This window comes from Stigmatopora argus, chromosome 9, assembly GCF_051989625.1.
Source record: "Stigmatopora argus isolate UIUO_Sarg chromosome 9, RoL_Sarg_1.0, whole genome shotgun sequence".
Lineage (NCBI taxonomy): Eukaryota > Metazoa > Chordata > Actinopteri > Syngnathiformes > Syngnathidae > Stigmatopora > Stigmatopora argus.
In genome coordinates this window covers 4305787-4324972 of record NC_135395.1, presented here as the reverse complement: position 1 = coordinate 4324972, position 19186 = coordinate 4305787, and the positions used below count along the sequence as shown (strand labels likewise).

General features: G+C 43.9%; 1 protein-coding gene and 11 non-coding genes across 13 annotated transcripts in view; 11 read left to right on the top strand and 1 right to left on the bottom strand.

Annotated features, from left to right (window-relative positions):
- Positions 1 to 1127: 1127 nt before the first annotated feature.
- On the top strand, positions 1128 to 1199 carry trnam-cau (transfer RNA methionine (anticodon CAU)). Its single transcript has one exon. It is a non-coding gene; the product is annotated as a tRNA-Met (tRNA).
- Positions 1200 to 1473: 274 nt separating this feature from the next.
- Positions 1474 to 1545, top strand: trnam-cau (transfer RNA methionine (anticodon CAU)). Its single transcript has one exon. It is a non-coding gene; the product is annotated as a tRNA-Met (tRNA).
- Positions 1546 to 1646: 101 nt separating this feature from the next.
- Positions 1647 to 1718, top strand: trnam-cau (transfer RNA methionine (anticodon CAU)). Its single transcript has one exon. It is a non-coding gene; the product is annotated as a tRNA-Met (tRNA).
- Positions 1719 to 2840: 1122 nt separating this feature from the next.
- On the top strand, positions 2841 to 2912 carry trnam-cau (transfer RNA methionine (anticodon CAU)). Its single transcript has one exon. It is a non-coding gene; the product is annotated as a tRNA-Met (tRNA).
- A 257-nt stretch (positions 2913 to 3169) lies between these two features.
- On the top strand, positions 3170 to 3241 carry trnam-cau (transfer RNA methionine (anticodon CAU)). The gene has a single exon. It is a non-coding gene; the product is annotated as a tRNA-Met (tRNA).
- A 274-nt stretch (positions 3242 to 3515) lies between these two features.
- Positions 3516 to 3587, top strand: trnam-cau (transfer RNA methionine (anticodon CAU)). The gene has a single exon. It is a non-coding gene; the product is annotated as a tRNA-Met (tRNA).
- Positions 3588 to 4034: 447 nt separating this feature from the next.
- Positions 4035 to 4106, top strand: trnam-cau (transfer RNA methionine (anticodon CAU)). The gene has a single exon. It is a non-coding gene; the product is annotated as a tRNA-Met (tRNA).
- Positions 4107 to 4363: 257 nt separating this feature from the next.
- Positions 4364 to 4435, top strand: trnam-cau (transfer RNA methionine (anticodon CAU)). The gene has a single exon. It is a non-coding gene; the product is annotated as a tRNA-Met (tRNA).
- Positions 4436 to 4882: 447 nt separating this feature from the next.
- Positions 4883 to 4954, top strand: trnam-cau (transfer RNA methionine (anticodon CAU)). Its single transcript has one exon. It is a non-coding gene; the product is annotated as a tRNA-Met (tRNA).
- Positions 4955 to 6958: 2004 nt separating this feature from the next.
- On the top strand, positions 6959 to 7030 carry trnam-cau (transfer RNA methionine (anticodon CAU)). Its single transcript has one exon. It is a non-coding gene; the product is annotated as a tRNA-Met (tRNA).
- A 611-nt stretch (positions 7031 to 7641) lies between these two features.
- On the top strand, positions 7642 to 7713 carry trnat-cgu (transfer RNA threonine (anticodon CGU)). The gene has a single exon. It is a non-coding gene; the product is annotated as a tRNA-Thr (tRNA).
- A 2955-nt stretch (positions 7714 to 10668) lies between these two features.
- Positions 10669 to 19186, bottom strand: part of LOC144082682 (uncharacterized) — a 41089-nt gene continuing 32571 nt past the window's right edge. For both annotated transcript variants that reach the window (XM_077609968.1, XM_077609969.1), the window contains 9 exons: positions 19102 to 19174; positions 18789 to 19005; positions 17387 to 17831; positions 15512 to 16703; positions 14313 to 14416; positions 13954 to 14104; positions 13773 to 13891; positions 13602 to 13695; positions 10669 to 12232 (listed from right to left, as the gene is read on the bottom strand). In XM_077609968.1, coding sequence (XP_077466094.1) covers positions 11799 to 12232; positions 13602 to 13695; positions 13773 to 13891; positions 13954 to 14104; positions 14313 to 14416; positions 15512 to 16703; positions 17387 to 17831; positions 18789 to 19005; positions 19102 to 19174 — 2829 coding nt within the window. In that variant the 3' untranslated portion in view covers positions 10669 to 11798. The remainder of the gene's footprint in view (positions 12233 to 13601; positions 13696 to 13772; positions 13892 to 13953; positions 14105 to 14312; positions 14417 to 15511; positions 16704 to 17386; positions 17832 to 18788; positions 19006 to 19101; positions 19175 to 19186) is intronic.

The window sequence follows — 19186 nt, the reverse complement described above, 5'->3', positions numbered from 1 at the left end:
GGATCGTAACCATCCTCTGCTAGACTGATTCTTTGTGCAGATCCTAAGAAAAACTAGTACGTTATTTTGAGTACCGAACTCTTATTGCAGGGGAGAAAACATAGCAAACTTGCAAGATTGTACAGCAGAGTGGCGCAGCGGAAGCGTGCTGGGCCCATAACCCAGAGGTCGATGGATCGAAACCATCCTCTGCCAGACCGATTCTTTGTGCAGATGCTAAGAAAAACTCGTACGTTATTTTGAGTACCGAACTCTTATTGCAGGGGAGAAAACATAGCAAACTTGCAAGGTTGTACAGCAGAGTGGCGCAGCGGAAGTGTGCTGGGCCAATAACCCAGAGGTCGAAGGATCGAAACCATCCTCTGCTAGACCGATTCTTTGTGCAGATGCTAAGAAAAACTCGTACGTTATTTTGAGTACCGAACTCTTATTGCAGGGGAGAAAACATAGCAAACTTGCTAGCTTGGACAGCAGAGTGGGGCAGCGGAAGCATGCTGGGCCCATAACCCAGAGGTCGATGTATCGAAACCATCCTCTGCTAGACTGATTCTTTGTGCAGTACGTTATTTTGAGTACCGAACTCTTATTGCAGGGGAGAAAACATAGCAAACTTGCAAGGTTGTACAGCAGAGTGGCGCAGCGGAAGCGTGCTGGGCCCATAACCCAGAGATCGATGGATCGAAACCATCCTCTGCTAGACCGATTCTTTGTGCAGTTGCTAAGAAAAACTCGTACGTTATTTTGAGTACCGAACTCTTATTGCAGGGGAGAAAACATAGCAAACTTGCAAGGTTGTACAGCAGAGTGGCGCAGCGGAAGTGTGCTGGGCCAATAACCCAGAGGTCGAAGGATCGAAACCATCCTCTGCTAGACCGATTCTTTGTGCAGATGCTAAGAAAAACTCGTACGTTATTTTGAGTACCGAACTCTTATTGCAGGGGAGAAAACATAGCAAACTTGCTAGCTTGGACAGCAGAGTGGGGCAGCGGAAGCATGCTGGGCCCATAACCCAGAGGTCGATGTATCGAAACCATCCTCTGCTAGACTGATTCTTTGTGCAGTACGTTATTTTGAGTACCGAACTCTTATTGCAGGGGAGAAAACATAGCAAACTTGCAAGGTTGTACAGCAGAGTGGCGCAGCGGAAGCGTGCTGGGCCCATAACCCAGAGGTCGATGGATCGAAACCATCCTCTGCTAGACCGATTCTTTGTGCAGATCCTAAGAAGAACTAGTATGTTATTTTGAGTACCGAATTCTCATTGCAGGGGAGAAAACATAGCAAACTTGCAAAGTTGCACAGCAGAGTGGCGCAGTGGGAGCGTGCTGGGCCCATAACCCAGAGGTCGATGGATCATAACCATCCTCTGCTAGACTGATTCTTTGTGCAGATCCTAAGAAAAACTAGTACGTTATTTTGAGTACCGAACTCTTATTGCAGGGGAGAAAAAATAGCAAACTTGCAAGATTGTACAGCAGAGTGGCGCAGCGGAAGCGTGCTGGGCCCATAACCCAGAGGTCGATGGATCGAAACCATCCTCTGCTAGACCAATTCTTTGTGCAGATGCTAAGAAAAACTTGTACGTTATTTTGAGTACCGAACTCTTATTGCAGGGGAGAAAACATAGCAAACTTGCAAGGTTGTACAGCAGAGTGGCGCAGCGGAAGCGTGCTGGGCCCATAACCCAGAGGTCGATGGATCGAAACCATCCTCTGCTAGACCGATTCTTTGTGCAGTTGCTAAGAAAAACTCGTACGTTATTTTGAGTACCGAACTCTTATTGCAGGGGAGAAAACATAGCAAACTTGCAAAGTTGTACAGCAGAGTGGCGCAGAGGAAGCGTGCTGGGCCCATAACCCAGAGGTCGATGGATCGAAACCATCCTCTGCTAGACTGATTCTTTGTGCAGATCCTAAGAAGAACTAGTATGTTATTTTGAGTACCGAATTCTCATTGCAGGGGAGAAAACATAGCAAACTTGCAAAGTTGCACAGCAGAGTGGCGCAGTGGAAGCGTGCTGGGCCCATAACCCAGAGGTCGATGGATCGTAACCATCCTCTGCTAGACTGATTCTTTGAGCAGATGCTAAGAAAAACTCGTACGTTATTTTGAGTACCGAACTCTTATTGCAGGGGAGAAAACATAGCAAACTTGCAAGATTGTACAGCAGAGTGGCGCAGTGGAAGCGTGCTGGGCCCATAACCCAGAGGTCGATGTATCGAAACCATCCTCTGCTAGACTGATTCTTTGTGCAGTACGTTATTTTGAGTACCGAACTCTTATTGCAGGGGAGAAAACATAGCAAACTTGCAAGGTTGTACAGCAGAGTGGCGCAGCGGAAGCGTGCTAGGCCCATAACCCAGAGGTCGATGGATCGAAACCATCCTCTGCTAGACCGATTCTTTGTGCAGTTGCTAAGAAAAACTCGTACGTTATTTTGAGTACCGAACTCTTATTGCAGGGTAGAAAACATAGCAAACTTGCAAAGTTGTACAGCAGAGTGGCGCAGAGGAAGCGTGCTGGGCCCATAACCCAGAGGTCGATGGATCGAAACCATCCTCTGCTAGACCGATTCTTTGTGCAGATCCTAAGAAGAACTAGTATGTTATTTTGAGTACCGAATTCTCATTGCAGGGGAGAAAACATAGCAAACTTGCAAAGTTGCACAGCAGAGTGGCGCAGTGGAAGCGTGCTGGGCCCATAACCCAGAGGTCGATGGATCGTAACCATCCTCTGCTAGACTGATTCTTTGTGCAGATGCTAAGAAAAACTCGTACGTTATTTTGAGTACCGAACTCTTATTGCAGGGGAGAAAACATAGCAAACTTGCAAGATTGTACAGCAGAGTGGCGCAGCGGAAGCGTGCTGGGCCCATAACCCAGAGGTCGATGGATCGAAACCATCCTCTGCTAGACCGATTCTTTGTGCAGATGCTAAGAAAAACTCGTACGTTATTTTGAGTACCGAACTCTTATTGCAGGGGAGAAAACATAGCAAACTTGCTAGCTTGGACAGCAGAGTGGGGCAGCGGAAGCATGCTGGGCCCATAACCCAGAGGTCGATGTATCGAAACCATCCTCTGCTAGACTGATTCTTTGTGCAGTACGTTACTTTGAGTACCGAACTCTTATTGCAGGGGAGAAAACATAGCAAACTTGCAAGGTTGTACAGCAGAGTGGCGCAGCGGAAGCGTGCTGGGCCCATAACCCAGAGGTCGATGGATCGAAACCATCCTCTGCTAGACCGATTCTTTGTGCAGATCCTAAGAAGAACTAGTATGTTATTTTGAGTACCGAATTCTCATTGCAGGGGAGAAAACATAGCAAACTTGCAAAGTTGCACAGCAGAGTGGCGCAGTGGGAGCGTGCTGGGCCCATAACCCAGAGGTCGATGGATCGTAACCATCCTCTGCTAGACTGATTCTTTGTGCAGATCCTAAGAAAAACTAGTACGTTATTTTGAGTACCGAACTCTTATTGCAGGGGAGAAAACATAGCAAACTTGCAAGATTGTACAGCAGAGTGGCGCAGCGGAAGCGTGCTGGGCCCATAACCCAGAGGTCGATGGATCGAAACCATCCTCTGCTAGACCGATTCTTTGTGCAGTTGCTAAGAAAAACTCGTACGTTATTTTGAGTACCGAACTCTTATTGCAGGGTAGAAAACATAGCAAACTTGCAAAGTTGTACAGCAGAGTGGCGCAGAGGAAGCGTGCTGGGCCCATAACCCAGAGGTCGATGGATCGAAACCATCCTCTGCTAGACCGATTCTTTGTGCAGATCCTAAGAAGAACTAGTATGTTATTTTGAGTACCGAATTCTCATTGCAGGGGAGAAAACATAGCAAACTTGCAAAGTTGCACAGCAGAGTGGCGCAGTGGAAGCGTGCTGGGCCCATAACCCAGAGGTCGATGGATCGTAACCATCCTCTGCTAGACTGATTCTTTGTGCAGATGCTAAGAAAAACTCGTACGTTATTTTGAGTACCGAACTCTTATTGCAGGGGAGAAAACATAGCAAACTTGCAAGATTGTACAGCAGAGTGGCGCAGCGGAAGCGTGCTGGGCCCATAACCCAGAGGTCGATGGATCGAAACCATCCTCTGCTAGACCGATTCTTTGTGCAGATGCTAAGAAAAACTCGTACGTTATTTTGAGTACCGAACTCTTATTGCAGGGGAGAAAACATAGCAAACTTGCTAGCTTGGACAGCAGAGTGGGGCAGCGGAAGCATGCTGGGCCCATAACCCAGAGGTCGATGTATCGAAACCATCCTCTGCTAGACTGATTCTTTGTGCAGTACGTTACTTTGAGTACCGAACTCTTATTGCAGGGGAGAAAACATAGCAAACTTGCAAGGTTGTACAGCAGAGTGGCGCAGCGGAAGCGTGCTGGGCCCATAACCCAGAGGTCGATGGATCGAAACCATCCTCTGCTAGACCGATTCTTTGTGCAGATCCTAAGAAGAACTAGTATGTTATTTTGAGTACCGAATTCTCATTGCAGGGGAGAAAACATAGCAAACTTGCAAAGTTGCACAGCAGAGTGGCGCAGTGGGAGCGTGCTGGGCCCATAACCCAGAGGTCGATGGATCGTAACCATCCTCTGCTAGACTGATTCTTTGTGCAGATCCTAAGAAAAACTAGTACGTTATTTTGAGTACCGAACTCTTATTGCAGGGGAGAAAACATAGCAAACTTGCAAGATTGTACAGCAGAGTGGCGCAGCGGAAGCGTGCTGGGCCCATAACCCAGAAGTCGATGGATCGAAACCATCCTCTGCTAGACCGATTCTTTGTGCAGATGCTAAGAAAAACTTGTACGTTATTTTGAGTACCGAACTCTTATTGCAGGGGAGAAAACATAGCAAACTTGCAAGGTTGTACAGCAGAGTGGCGCAGCGGAAGCGTGCTGGGCCCATAACCCAGAGGTCGATGGATCGAAACCATCCTCTGCTAGACCGATTCTTTGTGCAGTTGCTAAGAAAAACTCGTACGTTATTTTGAGTACCGAACTCTTATTGCAGGGGAGAAAACATAGCAAACTTGCAAGGTTGTACAGCAGAGTCGGGCAGCGGAAGCGTGCTGGGCCCATAACCCAGAGGTCGATGGATCGAAACCATCCTCTGCTAGACCGATTCTTTGTGCAGATGCTAAGAAAAACTCGTACGTTATTTTGAGTACCGAACTCTTATTGCAGGGGAGAAAACATAGCAAACTTGTAAAGTTGTACAGCAGAGTGGCGCAGCGGAAGCGTGCTGGGCCCATAACCAAGAGGTCGATGGATCGAAACCATCCTCTGCTAAACCGATTCTTTGTGCAGATCCTAAGAAGAACTAGTATGTTATTTTGAGTACCGAATTCTCATTGCAGGGGAGAAAGCATAGCAAACTTGCAAAGTTGCACAGCAGAGTGGCGCAGCTGAAGCGTGCTGGGCCCATAACCCAGAGGTCGATGGATCGAAACCATCCTCTGCTAGACCGATTCTTTGTGCAGTTGCTAAGAAAAACTCGTACGTTATTTTGAGTACCGAACTCTTATTGCAGGGGAGAAAACATAGCAAACTTGCAAGGTTGTACAGCAGAGTCGGGCAGCGGAAGCGTGCTGGGCCCATAACCCAGAGGTCGATGGATCGAAACCATCCTCTGCTAGACCGATTCTTTGTGCAGATGCTAAGAAAAACTCGTACGTTATTTTGAGTACCGAACTCTTATTGCAGGGGAGAAAACATAGCAAACTTGTAAAGTTGTACAGCAGAGTGGCGCAGCGGAAGCGTGCTGGGCCCATAACCAAGAGGTCGATGGATCGAAACCATCCTCTGCTAAACCGATTCTTTGTGCAGATCCTAAGAAGAACTAGTATGTTATTTTGAGTACCGAATTCTCATTGCAGGGGAGAAAGCATAGCAAACTTGCAAAGTTGCACAGCAGAGTGGCGCAGCTGAAGCGTGCTGGGCCCATAACCCAGAGGTCGATGGATCGAAACCATCCTCTGCTAAACCGATTCTTTGTGCAGATCCTAAGAAAATCTATTACGTTATTTTGAGTACTGAACTCTTATTGCAGGGGAGAAAGCATAGCAAACTTGCAAAGTTGCACAGCAGAGTGGCGCAGTGGAAGCGTGCTGGGCCCATAACCCAGAGGTCGATGGATCGAAACCATCCTCTCCTAAACCGATTCTTTGTGCAGATCCTAAGAAGAACTAGTACGTTATTTTGAGTACCGAATTCTCATTGCAGGGGAGAAAGCATAGCAAACTTGCAAAGTTGCACAGCAGAGTGACGCAGCTTAAGTGTGCTGGGCCCATAACCCAGAGGTAGACGGATCGAAACTATCCTCTGCTAAACCGATTCTTTGTGCAGATCCTAAGAAAAACTACTACGTTATTTTAAGTACCGAACTCTTATTGCAGGGCAGAAAACATAGCAAACTTGCAAGGTTGCACAGCAGAGTGGCCCAGCGGAAGCGTGCTAGACCCATAACCCAGAGGTCGATGGATCGAAACCATCCTCTGCTAAACCGATTCTTTGTGCAGATCCTAAGAAGAACTAGTATGTTATTTTGAGTACCGAATTCTCATTGCAGGGGAGAAAGCATAGCAAACTAGCCAAGTTGCACAGCAGAGTGGCGCAGCGGAAGCGTGCTGCGCCCATAACCCAGAGGTCGATGGATCGAAACCATCCTCTGCTACACTGATTCTTTGTGCAGATGCTAAGAAAAACTAGTACGTTATTTTGAGTACCGAACTCTTATTGCAGGGGAGAAAACATAGCAAACTTGTAAAGTTGTACAGCAGAGTGGCGCAGCGGAAGCATGCTGGGCCCTTAACCCAGAGGTCGATGGATCGAAACCATCCTCTGCTAAACCGATTCTTTGTGCAGATCCTAAGAAAAACTAGTATGTTTTTTTGAGTACCGAACTCTTATTGCAGGGGAGAAAACATAGCAAACTTGCAAGGTTGCACAGCAGAGTGGCGCAGCGGAAGCGTGCTGGGCCCATAACCCAGAGGTCGATGGATCGAAACCATCCTCTGCTAAACCGATTCTTTGTGCAGATCCTAAGAAGAACTAGTATGTTATTTTGAGTACCGAATTCTCATTGCAGGGGAGAAAACATAGCAAAGTTGCACAGCAGAGTGGCGCAGCGGAAGCGTGCAGGGCCCATCCCCAGAGGTCGATGGGTCGTAACCATCCTCTGCTAGACTGATTCTTTGTGCAGATCCTAAGAAAAACTAGTACATTATTTTGTGTACCGAACTCTTATTGCAGGGGAGAAAACATAGAAAACTTGCAAAGTTGTACAGCAGAGTGGCGCAGCAGAAGCGTGCTGGGCCCATAACCCAGAGGTCGATGGATCAAAACCATCCTCTGCTAGACCGATTCTTTGTGCAGATGCTAAGAAAAACTCGTACGTTATTTTGAGTACCGAACTCTTATTGCAGGGGAGAAAACATAGCAAACTTGCGAGCTTGGACAGCAGAGTGGCGCAGCGGAAGCGTGCTGTGCCCATAACCCAGAGGTCGATGGATCGAAACCATCCTCTGCTAGACCGATTCTTTGTGCAGATGCTAAGAAAAACTCGTACGTTAATTTGAGTCCCAAACTCTTATTGCAGGGGAGAAAACATAGCAAACTTGCAAGGTTGTACAGCAGAGTGGCGCAGCGGAAGCGTGCTGGGCCCGTAACCCAGAGGTCGATGGATCGAAACCGTCCTCTGCTGGACTGATTCTTTGTGCAGATGCTAAGAAAACCTCGTATGTTATTTTGATTACCGAACTCTTATTGCAGGGGAGAAAACATAGCAAACTTGCTAGCTTGGACAGCAGAGTGGAAGCGTGCTGGGCCCATAACCCAGAGGTCGATGGATCGAAACCATCCTCTGCTACTCCGATCTGAAATGTGTATACACTTCTGAGCAAATGCAAAGAAGTAAAGGGTACATTATTTTGAGTACCGAATTCTCATTGCAGGGGAGAAAACATAGCAAACTTGCAAGGTTGCACAGCAGAGTGGCGCAGTGGAAGCGTGCTGGGCCCATAACCCAGAGGTCGTTGGAATAAGAACTCTTATTGCTGGGGAGAAAACATAGAAAACATAGCAAACTTGCAAATTTGTACAGCAGAGTGGCGCAGCGGAAGCGTGCTTGGCCCATAACCCAGAGGTCGATGGATTGAAACCATCCTCTGCTACCCCGGTTCTTTGTGGAGATGCTAAGAAAAACTTGTACGTTATTTTGAGTACCGAACTCTTATTGCAGGGGAGAAAACATAGCAAACTTGCAAGGTTGTACAGCAGAGTGGCGCAGCGGAAGCGTGCTGGGCCCATAACCCAGAGGAACCAATTTTAGCGTCACTTTAGACCTCCAAATCGATCCAGAAGGGCTGTAAAGGGTCCTGTTTTTTGTTCCAACCGATCCAGCCCATAGCGTTTAATGGATGAGGTTCCTGATGAAACAAGCACCACCTGACTGCAAACAAGTGATCACAATTCCAAACACTTGACTGGTGAAAAAGTGTTGTCTTGTGTTGGTTGGTCCTTTATGGAAATCCCTGTCAAACATTCTCCTTGGAGGCTGAACTTTGATCGGCATTTATGATAACAAATTACCGTATTCTCTCACATATACGCTGCGTATTTGTCGCTAAATAAATGATGACCTAATCGAGGGTGCTGCTTATATAAACTGCAAGGTGACAGTATCTCAGAAATACCATGTGCGGTGATTTTTCTTAAGGTTTTCCCTTCAAAATAACACATTTGTACTCCTTATTAAAACCATGAATATGGAAGTGAAAATTGTGAATAACGGAGTGGTTAAGGTTAGTTCGGTACTCAAAATGATGTACCATTTTCTTCTTTGCATCTGCCCAGCACACTTCCGCTGCGCCACTCTGCTATCCAAGGTTGTAAGTTTACTATGTTTTCTCCCCTGCAATTAGAGTTTGGTACTCAAAATGATGTACCATTTTCTTCTTTGCATCTGCTCAGAAGTGTGTTCAAATCGGTGCAGCAGAGGATGGTTTCGATCGATCGACCTCTGGGTTATGGGCCCAGCACGCTTCCGCTGCGCCACTCTGCTCTCCAAGCCTCACATTTGCTATGTTTTCTCCCCTGCAACAAGAGTTCGGTACTCAAAATAATGCACCCTTTTCTTCTTTGCATCTGCTCAGAAGTGTGTAGACAATTCGCATCGGTGTAGCAGAGGATGGTTTCGATCCATTGACCTCTGGGTTATGTGCTGGGCCCATAACCGAGAGGTCGATGGAATAAGAACTCTTATTGCAGGGGAGAAAATATAGCAAGCTTGCAACCTTGGACAGCAGAGTGGCGCAGCGGGAGCGTGCTGGTCCCATAACCCAGAGGTCGATGGATTGAAACCATCCTCTGCTACACCGATTCTTTGCGCAGATGCCTAGAAAAACTCGTACATTATTTGAGGACCGAACTCTTATTGCAGGGGAGAAAACATAGCAAACTTGCAACCTTGGACAGCAGAGTGGCACAGCGGAAGCGTACTGGGCCCGTAACCCAGAGGTCGATGGATCGAAACCATCCTCTGTTACACTGATTCTTTGTACAGATGCTAAGAAAAACTCGTACGTCATTTTGAGTACCGAACTCTTATTGCAGGGGAGAAAACATAGCAAACTTGCAAAGTTGTACAGCAGAGTGGCGCAGCGGAAGCGTGCTGGGCCCATAACCCAGAGGTCGATGGATCGAAAACATCCTCTGCTACACCAATTCTTGGTGTGGAGCTTCACTCACCTGACTGCCATGTGGGAGGCTGGGGTTCAAATCGCAGTTGGGAAACATTTTCCCTTAGTTGTTTCTATGTATTTGTAGTCAAGACCTTCCAATAATGACAAGGTAAAGTGTGGCCAATTCGTGGCGTAGAGGTTCACTCACCTGACTGCCATGTGGGAGGCTGGGGTTTGAATCCCAGTTGGGAAACATTTTCCCTTAGTTGTTTCTATATATTTGTAGTCAAGACCTTCCAATAATGACAAGGTAATGTGTGGCCAATTTGTGGTGTGGAGGTTTGTTCACCTGACTGTCATGTGGGAGGCTGGGGTTCAAATCCTGTTCTCGGTTGACTGATCACTCCACTATGTAGTTCAGTAAATGGGTAATCCTTTTTCATTAAAATATTAAGACTTAGTCATTTTTTTCAGCAAAACAATTTATTTCCGGTCAGCCGAAGTTCGCACACACGGTTGCTTCTATTTAAGGGAAAATGACACATGAAAAGGATGGATTTTGGTGAGTAAAATATGGCTATATTCCTAAATAATATTTCAAGTGTATGAGGTTAATATTGATGATTTTTTATGTGTCGCAGCTGTAGCTGCAGTCGAGGTTTTATAGCCATAAAATAGTTTTTGAGGGTTGGATTGATTCCGACAGCTGAAGGTGTCGCTGGGAAATTCACGGACCGCCACTGGTATGTAGTATATACATATATATACCTATATATTTATCTATATATCTATCTCTATCTCTCTCTCTCTCTCTCTCTCTCTCTATATATATATATATATATATATATATAAACAGACAAGGAATATTTCATTTTGTGTTTATGCACCTTTTGGGGAGACGGCAATATAAAATAAACACAAATTTATAGCTAGTCTGAGACGGGTACATTAAGATATCAGAGGAATTTCTTGTCAAATGCCACGAAATATGACTGTGTTTATTAGATTTGCTGTATCATTTGCACATTGTACATTTGGTAATGATTAGATATCAAGCAACCTTCCAACATGTAGTAGAAAAAAATACTGAAGTCTTAAGTCATTTAACAAACATTTTAACTCATTGCCTTCCATTGACGTGCTGGACTTCCAATCCATTGGAACCTTTGTTCTTTCGCTATCGGCCCTCCCATTGCCAATGGATTGGACGTCTACTCGTGAGAAATCATTCAGTTCACAGCAGACGGCTGAAAACAGCCACATGATTGGACGCCTATGATCGTCAATGGCACTGAAAGAGTTAAGATTATATTCCTGTAGGAGGATGACACTTGTGGAAACAAAGGATCTATTTGTTTATTGAAATGAGGTGAAGGACTTTGCCCCGCCTCCATTGCTTACACACAAAGCATTATTTACGGAGTGAGAGAATATGTCATTAGAATAAATTAAGGTTCCAAGAAAAAAATACTCTCAACTTGACAAAAATGAGTGAGCTATTCCGTGGAAAAAAAAAATAAAGAAAAAGATTGCAAAAGTTTTTGTATTACAACTAAACTTTTTTTTTTTTGAAGATAGCACATGGTATGAATATTGGAATGACCTATTCATTATAATTACACGGCAGGTTTGACACTGTTGCATTCATGTTCCTGTGGGAATTTTAACACTCTAAAATGATGCTTTCTCTCGCTTGACAAGATATGTCAATGTACTGTCTTTTTCTTTGGTCATTTGTCTGCTTTTATTTTGCTTGTTCATAATTGTCATTCAGAATTAGGTTCAAAATCTTATGCCTAATACGTATCACCTTTTCTCTTAACCAGGCACTTTTTTTTTTATAAACTAAAAGTGCACACGTGTAGATACAATTTTAATGTTCGATCTATGAATCTATTTGGGAGGTATTACCCTGTCATTGCTGTACAACATAGAAATAAAGAATTAGCGTGAGACATGCTAAGAAACAAAAAGAGAACAATTACATATCACGAATGTGCAAATAATCATAGTCCGTCCAGACTCGTTAGAGAGTCAATTCGTTAAATGTGAGCCGTTGGGCTTTTTAAATGTTCACACTGGACAGTTGTGTACCGGAACGGGTCTGTCACTGAACTATTTGAGGCATCTCGCTCCAAGCTTTGGCCTTTTTTTTGGCCAGAGCCATCCACGGCGGTTCATCCTGGGGCAAAGACGAAGGCGGGAGAGCACGCGTGGACGCGGCCGGCGTGCCGGAGAGCGCCACAACCCTTGGTGTGGGCAGCGGAGGGTTGATCCTCGCGGAGGAAGGAGGCGAGCTGAGGATCCTGCTCTGGGCCTGGGGTTTGGACGGAGCGGGCACGTTGCAGATTAAAGGAGGTTTTACGGCGACTGGAACCGGAGTAGGAGGAGATCGATGGGAGGGGGTGGATTTGGAGGTTGTCAAAGGAGGTGCTGGCTTGGGGGGGACAGATTTAGGAAGCTGAGGTGGCACTGCCATGACAGGAGATGCAGGATTCCTGGTTTCGTTTTCTGGACTTGAAGGCTTTTCTGGCAAACTCACTAGAGGAAAGACAGAGCTGTGTTATGAGGATACCTGAAGTAAATGCATGTGATCATGTCGTGCTAACAGCCTTTACTCCTTGAGGCCTGAATTAACATTTAACAAATTTGCATCAAAAAGTACAGTAATCCCTCGATTATTGCATCTTCATTTATCGCGAAATCACTACTTCGCAATTTTTTTTCCCGCTAGAAATTACTACATTTTAATTTTTTTAAATTTTTTTTTAGAGTTCATAAAAATGTGAAAATCCACACTCGAAAGTGGAAGGCACTCACGCTACTAGGACTCAGCACTGAAGAACTATAACAACAACAAAAACAGTTATAATAGGGTTGACCCAACTGCACAATTTTTCGACTATGTCTGGTCTACATTAACTGCGATATTTGAGGGATTACTGTATTGGGGGAATATCTAAATCCATGGAAATGAAAATGAATAAGGACAACTCATTGAAAAATAAATCCCAAAAATTCCATGTTAAAAAAGATGCAAAATGAATAAAAAGAAAGGTCAAAATATATGTAATATATATAGAGAAAATAATGTTGGGGAAAATTTAAAAAAGAAAGATTATGAATAAATAAACTCATTTTGTATGAATTTCTTTATATTAAAAGAGTTTTTAATTTTTATTCAGTTCCTTCGTTTTCTATTATTTCTTATTCTAAAAATACTTATTTTTCATTTTAGCATTTTCTACTTTATAGCTGTATTTTAATATACAAATATTCATATTTTTTTCTTAATAATACTATTTGTAAATACCTTTGTATGCTCTGTGTATTTGCTAAATGTACGTATGGGCATTAGAGATTTATTTGGTTTAATAAATGACCACATTAGTTGCCAGTGATGAAGATGGAGGCCTACTATATTTGGGCTGGGAGAGATGGCAGCATAACCATCCCCCTCTCGGCCAAATGGATTGGACTTTTATCGCCTTCAGTGACACTAGAACACATTTATTTAATCTCAGCCATTCCTGTGGAAACAGATTTCTCATCGATCACTTTCAATGGCAGTGAATGAGTTAATGTATTTAGACTGTTTTCCTGGTTTTGTTTAAAGTGCAAATATTTTGCCCGCTTGATGGTGTAGAGGTTCACTCGCCTGACTTTGGTGTAGGCAGACGCGGGCTCGATCCCCGCTGGTGCCGATATGATTTTGAGTGCTAGTCCAACCTGTGGTTATTGTGGGTGTAATACCGCTGGCAACCACCAGAGAGGAACACACAACAGCACTTTGTTTGACAGTGGATTTGATTTGCTCCTGATGCAACTAGGTAAAAAAATCTTCCATCTAATGATGTGGTGCAGAAACAGTTTAAACTAATATTGTTAAATTCTGTAGTTTTTTTCATACCTTTTCCAGGAAATTCAGGTGTTTTGGTAGAGAGTTCGTTTTTTGACGTTGAGCTGACATAAGAAGTCAGTGAAGACTTCCTATCTTGCGCCTCCTGCATAAATGCAATCAAAAGTTAAAGCACATGCCTATTCTTAAAAGTATTTTCAGTTTGCAAATTAAATGACGTACCTTCTTAACGGGCATCTCTTCCAGTGAATTTTCTTTGTAGACCTTCTGCTTCTGCCTTGCCATGGAGATCCAGCTCGGAGCTTGAGGTTCAGCAAAAACACCACGGGATGGCGCAGGTTCTAAATGTGCAACACACTTAGTTTATTGAGCAGACTGCCAATGTGAATGTGATTGTAGGCACCTAAAACACGCTTAGATTTGACTCCGGCGTCTCCGTGGACATCCGGTTTCTTGGGAAGTGCAGGTTTTGTGCTGACGGCTTGACTCGCAGATGGTTTGAAACTGGGCGTGTCAACTTTGCAACTAGGCAGCATTGCAGGCTCAATGGATGCCTGAAATGAGGGCACACCAAATGTGGTAATTAGTACAAAGTAACCTGAATTTGACTTCGACTAGACGGCAGTCACTCCAATCCTGTGTACCCATCTGTTGCCATTGATTATAAGATTAGACATGTCACATTCCCAGAAGATCCCAGCCACACTTATAAATAAAAGAATTAACCTTGACAAAGATTACGACTAGCAAATAGGTTTGCACCTCTGTGTTTTCCTCTTCCGAACTGAAGCGCTGCAAAACGGCAGTCTTCCTCAACCGAACTCCAAAGGGAGTGGCGTAGTTTCCGTCCGTGGTGACGGAGCTCTCTGCAGATAAAAATATAGGATGAATTGTGCATTCATAAAGTCCTGGGAAATTGAATTGAATTCCTTAAATGAATAACAAAAAAGGTTTCTAAGGAAATAATAAAAAGTTGCCTGGGGAGTCGCGAAACTTGCAAATTGGCGAAAGCTTGTAAAAAATGGCCGCACTTGTGTAAGCAAGACAAAATATAACTGTCTTCCCTCTTCATGTCCCTAATTCGGTACATCCCCTTGGTTTAAAAAATAAATAACATTGTCAAATAAAATCACCTCACCTAAATTAGCTTTACATTAATCCTACGTCATCAAAATCTATTATGTAAAAACACTTCTAAAGCTTTTCAGTTAGCCTTCCACATTGTTTATCGAGAACAAAAGCAACCAAAGTGCGTTAACGGTTCAACATACACAAAGATTACAGTAGATTTGCAGGAAGTGGCATGATACTCCCCTAAAATCAGCAAGAAGTGAAATAATAATGTCTTAAAATCAACAGCAAGTGATGCAATATTAAGATGGAATGACCCTAAAATCTACAAAATGTAACCCGGAACGCCCCCCCAAAATCTACAAAATGTAACCCGGAACGCCCCCCCAAAATCTACAAAATGTAACCCGGAACGCCCCCCAAAAATCTACAAAATGTAACCCGGAACGCCCCCCAAAAATCTACAAAATGTAACCCGGAACGCCCCCCAAAAATCTACAAAATGTAACCCGGAACGCCCCCCAAAAATCTACAAAATGTAACCCGGAACGCCCCCCAAAAATCTACAAAATGTAACCCGGAACACCCCCAAAATAAAAAAAATGTAACCCAGAACGCCCCAAAAATCAATAAAAAGTGACCTGAAAGTGCCCCAAAATTAACTCACTGTGCCATTGACAATGACAGACGTCCAATTTATTGTGGATTTAAATGATTGTCACTAATAAATGTCTAGAAATGAGTGGGCTGCCAACGAATGAACAAATTTTCGCAATTCCCAGGTCAAAAGGATTGGATGTTTTTCGCCGTCAGCGACAACCAATTAGTTAAGGGGCAGTGACCAACCAGCAGAGAAAAGCATTCCCACACGAGTTCAGGTGTTTACTCACCTTCTTCACTTGAGACAGTTGAGGTTTGAGCTTTGACCGATTCTTGGACCACCGCAGCCTTGGGAGCAGTGCCTTTGACCACTGTTGTTTTCACAAATTTCTCTATCTGGGCATCTGACTGTGGCTCCTTCTTGGTGGTCACATTCTCAGCTAGAGGTTCAGCGCCGGGGGTCGGGTCCGACGATGCCTCTTTAGCTTCCTCGTCAGATAGCGACCTCTGCCAGGCGGGGGCGATGACAAAGCGAACTTTCCTCTCACTGGGACCATCTGGGGAATGTTGAACTATTTGGTTCTCAGTTGAAGTATCCAATACGTCTTCCGTAACATTAGCTGGATCGCAAATGTTGGGTGTTTGCTCTTCTACTTCTGGCACACTTTGGCTGGTTTCTTCATCCGAATGTTGCTCTGAAGAGGACATCTTGATGCATTCGTCCGTCGGGGGAAACTGGAAGGAAAGCGTGCCCGAATCGGAGGTTGGGGAGGCAAGATCCATGTGGACAACGGTGGTCCAAGTGTTGGTTTCGGGAGGAGGGGTCAATTCTCTAGGTGGGGTATTCTCACTTGTGGTTTCCTGGTCAGTGGTGGCCTCTCTGGAAGTCATTATTGGATCTTCTTGTGAAGGAGATTCAATAAGTGGAGAAGAAGAAGACAGTGCAAGTGATATCTGGTCTTCTTTCATCTCTAGTAATTCTTCCTGCTCCACATTTTCATCCTTGTGGTTTACTTCTTCCTCTGGTTCTGAATTAACCTCTGTGTCCTTCAAGTCTTCATCTTCCTCCACTCCGTCCTCTCTTGTTTTAGTATCATCGTCATAATCAGACATTAGCCTTTCATTTTTGGTCTCACATGACTCGTGATGTGTTTCAACATCTTGTGAGCATTGTGTGTTATTCGTGGCTTCAAAAACTGCAGATTCGATTTCTTCCCGCATGGAGGAAACACTGCATATCTCGTGGCTTGACTCAGCAGGAAGTATTTCCCACTCCTCGTCCATCTCGTCTTCCGACTGGTGTTTCTCCTCCACTTCCTCTTCCGACGTCGCCTCGTGATGACCGTCTTCCTCCACTTCGTCATCACTCGCCTGAGTTTCTTGCTCTTTCAACTGGTTTGATTCAGTTTGGTGGCAGTCATGATCTTCTTCAGGTTTGACTTCTTGAGGTGCAGTTATTGCCGCCATGTCCTCCAGCGGAATCTTAAAGTGGAAACTCAGTTATTTTTACGGACATGCTTGCACATATTCACAAAAGATTAGACGTGTCCAAGATCAGTTCAAATAAATAAATAAAAAATCATATTAAGCTTTCTTTTCCATTTATCGATGATCTGGTGATACTATTTATTGTCATTGACGTTGCTAGACGTCCAATCCAATCCATTCAGTCTTGCCTGTCAAAAAGGATTGGAAGGATAACAACCTTACCTGCAGGTAATGAGTTAATTTATGACGTAACATTAAACATTCACTGAAATTAAATTTCTATAAAGTTGCAGTAACACTGAATTTTTGTCTTAAGTAAATAAATTTTCATTCTTTTAAAAGCTTTTAACATTAAAACATTAGAAAAACTATTTATATTTGCTCCTTGCTAACTATAGAGGAAAAAAACTAAACCAGAAAATATTTACATGCCTTTATATTAGAGTGAAATAAAAGAGAAAAAAATTCTGCAAAACACCGCTATTAAAGAATCTCAAAAAGAGGATTTCTCACATTTTAGCGAAATGGATTGAACGCTTAAAGCCGTCAATAGCAGCCATTGATTTAATACATTGCTTAAGTATAAGTTCCTGGCTGATCCACAAAATCAGCATCACAAATATTTAAAAAAAAAAAGTTATCGTGACATCTCTAGTTCTTACTAAAATAATACTTACGCATGGTTGATTGAATCTTTCCACGACAAGTTCCTCTTCCTCCACCTCTTCATCATCATCCTCACTTTCCTCCACTTCATCAACATGTAGAAAAGAACTGCTCAAAGTGGTGATCTCCTCCCCGTCGTCTTCGCTGGACTGATCCATTAGAACTGAATCGCAGGGAGCAACTACATTAAACACGTCCTCATCTTCATTTTCTGTCTCCTTGTTCTCCTCCTTCAATTGCTCCTTTATCTCCAGGACGACATCTTCAGAGTCCACACACGGAGTGCAAGAAGTCTTCAGGGAACTTAGCACCTCCTGAAGGAAGGAGCTGTCGCCTACTAAACCTCCGACGAGTACATCATCTCCCAAATCTGCTCCTTCCATGTTCTCTTCGCTTCTATTCAAAAGTGAATGATCTGGGAAATCCTTTATATCAGCAGTAGGTTCTGGTGTGATTCTGAAAGCAGAGAAGCAGAAGTTTTTTTTTAAACCCAAAAATATAGTGGTACCTCTAGATACGAGCTTAATGCGTTCCGGAACTGAGCTCGTATGTCGATTTACTCGAACGTTTCCCATAGAAATGAACTAAATACAAATTAATTCATTTCAACCCTCACCCAAAACAGGATATTGGATTGGGAAAAACATTTGTTCTAATTTGCCATCTATTAACAAAGTAACAGATAACTAGTGGTTTAATATTACTAAAATGTGTTTAATAGTACTAAAATTATACAGATTTTGCAAGGGGGGGGGGGGGGGGGGGAGACCGACAACGAGTAGGGGGCGGGGCTTTTTGCACGGCGACGCGCTCGTAACATAAACAAATTCAAATGAACTTGGATTATGATGCAGACACACTGAAAAAGTTTAATCTAACCTTACACTAAACTTAATTATAATGTTGTTTTAAATTTTAATACCTTTCTTCTCCAGGGTTGGCTCTATTTGCCCCGCCTCTACCCTGACTTTCAGATGCAACCTATTGAGGGTTATTTGCTTTTGTATTCCCTTCAAAATATTCCGAAAATGATGCACACAAATGTCCTCCCAATAGGATAACGCACGACCACTTGCCAACGAGAAGTAGTATATACTCCTCTCGTATTAGCGAACAAGCTCCGCCATTTGCACTGACTAAAGGGGAAAAAAACGCTGAAAAATGCAACGCTCCGCCCAGTGCTCGTAGATAGATTACACGAGGGAAATGCGACCAAAAAGACAGTCCCCATGATGTTCTTATGAGCAGCCTTTCGCGTCCGCTGTATGCTCGTATATCAAAATTTGTCTCATATCTCAAGATAAATATTTGCCCAAAATCTTACACGCATCTCAAATTGCTCGTATATCGGGGCACTCGTATGTCGAGGTACCACTGTAATACAAATTCCATTAGCAAAATATATCAAATCACCTGGGAGTGTCCAGATAGGAGCTTCTGCTGCTCAGTTGGGGGGAAGGTGAAGGCTGAGTGTCAGCAACGACAACCTCTAATTGATAGGAAGTGTCTTGAGTGATTGACATATCCTGCTCTTTGTCCAACTCCGCTTTTTCTTCGACTTCCTGCAACACAGACTTTATCTCCTGGCATTCTTCCTCCAACAGTTGTGTCCCCTCATCCCCACTTGTATCTGGATCAACAGGGAGAAAATAACAATAAAAACACTTAAGGAAGATGATAGCGAAAGGAAGATGTCAGCGAGTAGGGAAAGCGGAAAAGCTCTTACCGCTTATCTTCTCTTCCTCTTGTCGCTCTGGTCCTTCCATCCCATTTTGTTCCTCTGACTTCAACTCAAGCCTCTGCATTGGAGC